This window comes from Babylonia areolata, chromosome 20 (genome assembly GCF_041734735.1).
Source record: "Babylonia areolata isolate BAREFJ2019XMU chromosome 20, ASM4173473v1, whole genome shotgun sequence".
In the NCBI taxonomy this organism is placed as follows: domain Eukaryota; kingdom Metazoa; phylum Mollusca; class Gastropoda; order Neogastropoda; family Buccinidae; genus Babylonia; species Babylonia areolata.
The window spans coordinates 12,564,082-12,569,057 of record NC_134895.1 but is presented as its reverse complement, the minus strand read 5'-3'; the positions used below and the strand labels follow the sequence as shown (position 1 = coordinate 12,569,057).

Below are 4,976 nucleotides of genomic sequence, written 5' to 3'. Positions count from 1 at the left end.
TTCCCATTTTGAACAGCAGAATGTTTTTTGGATATATAGTAAGCAAACAATGTAACTCCCGTAATCTGCTGCAGTTGTTTTTCTAGCTAGACCCCAGTAAGTCTTGTCTGTTGAAATTCCAAGTTTATTTAGTCAGAAGTTTTCACAATAAGGTATACAAGCAAACCTTTCAATCATATTTGTGTGAAACATTCTTGAATGTTTTTAAATTGTTGCCATTATTACAGACACATGTTCTTGAACTTCATCATAAATACATTTGGGAAAAATCCTTAGAAAAGATTTTACAGCTTGACATACTGCAACGCACTGATGAAACAGAGCTGGTGATGGTCCTAGAATATCCTGAACCTCTCTAAATGATATCATGGTATTGTCGTTCAACAAATCATGTATGTGCGTTGTACCTTTAACAGCTCATTCTCTAAAGTATATAACGTTATTCTGATAAGTAATCCTCTCATTATTCCAAATCCATTCCAATCGAAAATTGCCAGGGGTGCTTATTTTATTATTCAGAAGCCACACATTCAGCAATTCCCGCAAGAACAAACAGGGGATTTCCTCAAGACCTCTAAATTTCTTTACCCCAACAGGAGTTTAAAACGGAAAAATATCTTCCAAATATGGAAAAGTAAATTCGTGGAATCCACGACCATTTACATCCGTTAGAAGCTTCAGACAGGCTGATCAGCCATTCACACTGAAAAGACTGTTGTAAAAGCTTCATGTCAACCATATTTAGACCTCCTTTTAATTATTCATTTATAATTACGCACCTTTTAATCTTTCCAAAGGCTTTTTTAATTACAGTTTTTCTTTCTCCATACAATCAAAATCACTGAGTGTGAACTGGCTTACCATGCACGCTTAGACTTGGGACGGCGGAGATTTGTGGAATCGGATGACCTGTTAACATATTTCGATGGAACACCGTGCTCGCACATGATAAAAAAACAACAACAAACAACAACAAACAAACAAAACAAAACAAAAACAAAAGCAAACAAACAAAAAAATCACAAGTTCGGCACACATTTATTCACACACATGCTTTTTGTCCAGCCCTTGCGAAACAAACTGTTGAAAATGTACAACAAAAGAAAACATTCAACCCATGAATACATAGACAAACTTTTACTGCACCACAAAGCCAAAGGGAAGCAGAGACATCGGGGGTGGAAGTGCTCAGAGCAACATTCATCCTGAATGCAAGTTCGTTTCTGTGAGCAGCAACACCTCGTTGTTTCTGTACAGCATGCAGCACTACCCACCCTGGCTGGTGACCCCAGCATCAGTATGAATCTACTTCCTGTTGCCTGTCTTTTTGGCCCTGCCCAGCAGCTGCCTGAAGGTCTGTCTGTAGCGGGAGCCCATGACGCAGTAGACAACGATGTTGAAGGTGGCGTTGATGTAGGACAGGATGTCCGTGAACCAGGTAATTACAAAGTAGAGGTTGTGCTGACGTCGCCCGGCATTCATCTCTGGTAGAAACAGCCACGCCACTCTGTGGAGATGAGGACACGTTTGTCTCTACAGCTACACTAAACATGTGTCAGCCATGGCATGCAGAAAATCAAACTAAAAATTAACAATTAAATGTTTGGATGTGCAGTCATTGACATTCATATCAACAGAAATGGATAGCCTAACATGATAAATACAGGGCCTCTCAGCACGAATGAAATCCATGTGGGTAAATTATCACAATGATTACTTCATGAATATTACCAACAACTATGATTCCATTCTCCTTCATTTACCGATGAACTGCTCGCCAGATTTCCCCAGGTTTGCCAGTTGTATGTGAAAGCCTTGGTCTCTGCAAATAGTTTTCCTGTCCATTCTGCAATGCTGTCAGCCCATGTTTGTTTTTTTCCTGTCTGCTGCTTCATCTCCCTCCGTCAACAGTTCCTCGGAGGATTGTTTTAGCAAGGCCAAGTTGCCATACCAATGCAGTTCACTTTTCTTAACTGATGTCAACAGATCTTCATGTGGTCCAATGCACTACCAGATGGTTTGACACACTTGCTCACCGATGATGTGATAAGTGTATCAGATGTTGAGTATGATACAATAACATCTCATTTCCATGACTTGAAGTCGTCTTTCCAAATTCGCCATGAGGATCCACGTGTCTCGTGCGTTCAACAAGATGGAGTATACCTGTGCACACAAGAGCTTGGTCATGCTTTTCGTAGAGGTGGTGTTAGCCTTCCTGATATTGTTTGTGATCCATGGCTTGAACTTCCATCAGCTGATCCCTAGACTGCTGCTGCTGTTTCGGCAGTTATTTCGTTGAAAATCAGTTGTGAGGGCTTCGATATCTTCTTCAAGTAGTAGTGGAGACAATTTTCTTTCAGTGACTGCTTGGTATTGATCAGCGATGTCAGGATCTTTCAGCTTGTCAAGAGTGAATTTGCGATGGCTGATTTTTTGCCTATCTTTTTCGTCAATCGTACTTTACAGTTCATCATGTCAAGGTCGTGGTCACTGACAGGGTCAGCTCTTCGTATTTTTTAGCCATACTGATTCCAGACTTATTTTTTTTACACGACCATTGCCTATCCAGCTGTGGCTCTGACTGCTTGGGGAGTGTTACATCCATCGCCGAGATGTTCTATGCTCACCAAGAGTATCAACCAGAACAAATTCGTTGTCACAAATTCTAGCAGGCATAGTCCCCTGTCATTGGTGTTCTCGTTATAATCGGGACTGCATAAATTCCTCCAGGTTCCTGGGCATCTTCACCAGCCGCAACGTCTGAACGATACGGATACTTTCTTGTCAACCTTGTTGATGACAGTCTTAAACTGACTGAAGAATTCTTCTTCAATCTAGGCATAATCATTGTCTTATATGTGGGCATGAATTTCACTTCCGTGATGTTGAATTGTTTCGCTCGCAAGTAGATGATCACGACCCTGCATGAAACAGGGCAGCATCCCAGTGCTGTATTCATTGTGTTCTTGTTGACCATAAACCCCACTCTATGTATATGTTCGTTCTTTCATTCGTTACACCACAGTACATGCACATCTGTCCGTACTTCTCCATTGTTCCATCTAGCTTCACAGAGGCATAGGACACGCCAGGTCTCCCTATTCCATCTCATCAGTCATTTTCTTCAGTTTTTCAACCTGCCTGTTCTTTCGTTCCAGGTGGTGAATTTAACTATTTTTCTTCCACGGATATTCTTATGGTTTCTGTAACCTTTTTTTCCATGTGACATATCTTGGGCAAGTCATCTGGCAGAATCAATCCCTCAGTAGATTGAATCTTCATGTTGGGTTTACTCCCCACATGCGACAGATGGAGCTAGGTTGCACGGTTACCAGTAGTGGAGGAGAACCTGTGGCCTGACTACCTATGATATTATCTTTTGATCATAAGAACATGATTATTACCAAAATCTGCCTGTTGTGATAGAGAAATGGAAGATTGATGAAAAACCTCAATTCACTGGACGTGAAACCTGTAGGTGTTGCTGCCTCTAAAACAGTTTCATATGACTATATACATCTGCTGATGTGTTATATATATATATGATACGTGGGATGCGACTGTCGCTTTCTTTTTGTCACAGATACATAATATGTACAGCTTGTGAGCAGTGTACTGAGCTTCAAAACCTTGCCCTTGAAGAATACTTGTATTGATTGGATCAGATGCTTCATGATAATATCTAAATAACCAGGTAATTGGAATTCGGGAAAACCATACACGTGCTCCAGGTGGCAGGATAATAATTTGATCCACCCTCTTATCTTGGACCCAAACTGGTAATCGTGTCACCCCCCTTAAAAAAATAAATATATATGGATTTGCCTTTTATAATTATAGCAAACGTTTTACATGTAGCATTTAAAATATACATCCGATCATGACAGTTCCATGTTAATTCTGCACTCACCTGAACATAGTCAACGGGAAGACACAGATGACGAAGAAGATGGAGTTGTAGACCAGCATCATGGTCAGCGCCACCTCTCGTGCAGACACACTGCCACTGGACGAGGTACCAGACCGCCATGCTGCTGCCTGACGGAGCTTGATCATCGTCACCATCGTCGTCACCGTCACCACTACCGTCATCACCAGAGGGATGCCCAAGCCAAACACAAAAGCATCAAGGGAATCAACAAGCTGCTGATTGTCAAAGTAGAACTGACTGGGGGTGACGATCCAGAAGTCCGAGCCAGTCACAGGATCATGGGCACACACTGCGCGGTACCGGGTGGTGACGATGGAATACAGAGTCAAAACGATGATATTGATGATGACGATGACGGTGGTGGTGGTGGAGGTGGACAGCACAGTCTGGGAACGGAGAGGCTGCATCTCTCACTGGCGATCATGGCAGAGATGACTTGAGACACCCAGGTGAAGCCGTAGAATCCCAGTAGGTTGTGGTTGGCAATAAAGCGGGAGATGGGACCAAACCTGAAAAAAAATATATCAAGGCTAAATGTCCCATTGCCTTTCATGGCTATCGGGGCAATGAATTCATATCTACTGTATCCAGGGACCGGAACAGGAAGGCTGGGCCCAGTCCTCTCTTTCTGCCGTTTTAACCTTCCCTAACCTAAGTCAGGCATCCATGCACACCTGGTCTGAGTGAGGAGTTTCGAGAGTAAAGTTTCGTTTCTAAGGACGACGGGCGCAATAGCCGAGTGGTTAAAGCGTTGGACTGTCAGTCTGAGGGTCCCGGGTTCGAATCACGGTGACGGCGCCTGGTGGGTAAAGGGTGGAGATTTTTACGATCTCCCAGGTCAACATATGTGCAGACCTGCTAGTGCCTGAACCCCCTTCGTGTGTATATGCAAGCAGAAGATCAAATACGCACGTTAAAGATCCTGTAAACCATGTCAGCGTTCGGTGGGTTATGGAAACAAGAACATACCCAGCATGCACACCCCCGAAAACGGAGTATGGCTGCCTACATGGCGGGGTAAAAACGGTCATACACGTAAAAG

At 43.0% G+C, this 4,976-nt stretch overlaps 1 protein-coding gene across 1 annotated transcript; it reads right to left on the bottom strand.

Annotated features, from left to right (window-relative positions):
* Nucleotides 1–1,274: 1,274 nt before the first annotated feature.
* LOC143295150 (uncharacterized) lies at nucleotides 1,275–4,341 on the bottom strand. The gene is made up of 2 exons (XM_076606721.1): nucleotides 3,914–4,341; nucleotides 1,275–1,507 (listed from the first exon to the last, which is right to left on the bottom strand). Exons 1-2 carry the CDS (start codon nucleotides 4,339–4,341, stop codon nucleotides 1,306–1,308), a joined length of 630 nt encoding a protein of 209 aa, XP_076462836.1. The 3' UTR covers nucleotides 1,275–1,305.
* Nucleotides 4,342–4,976: the final 635 nt, after the last annotated feature.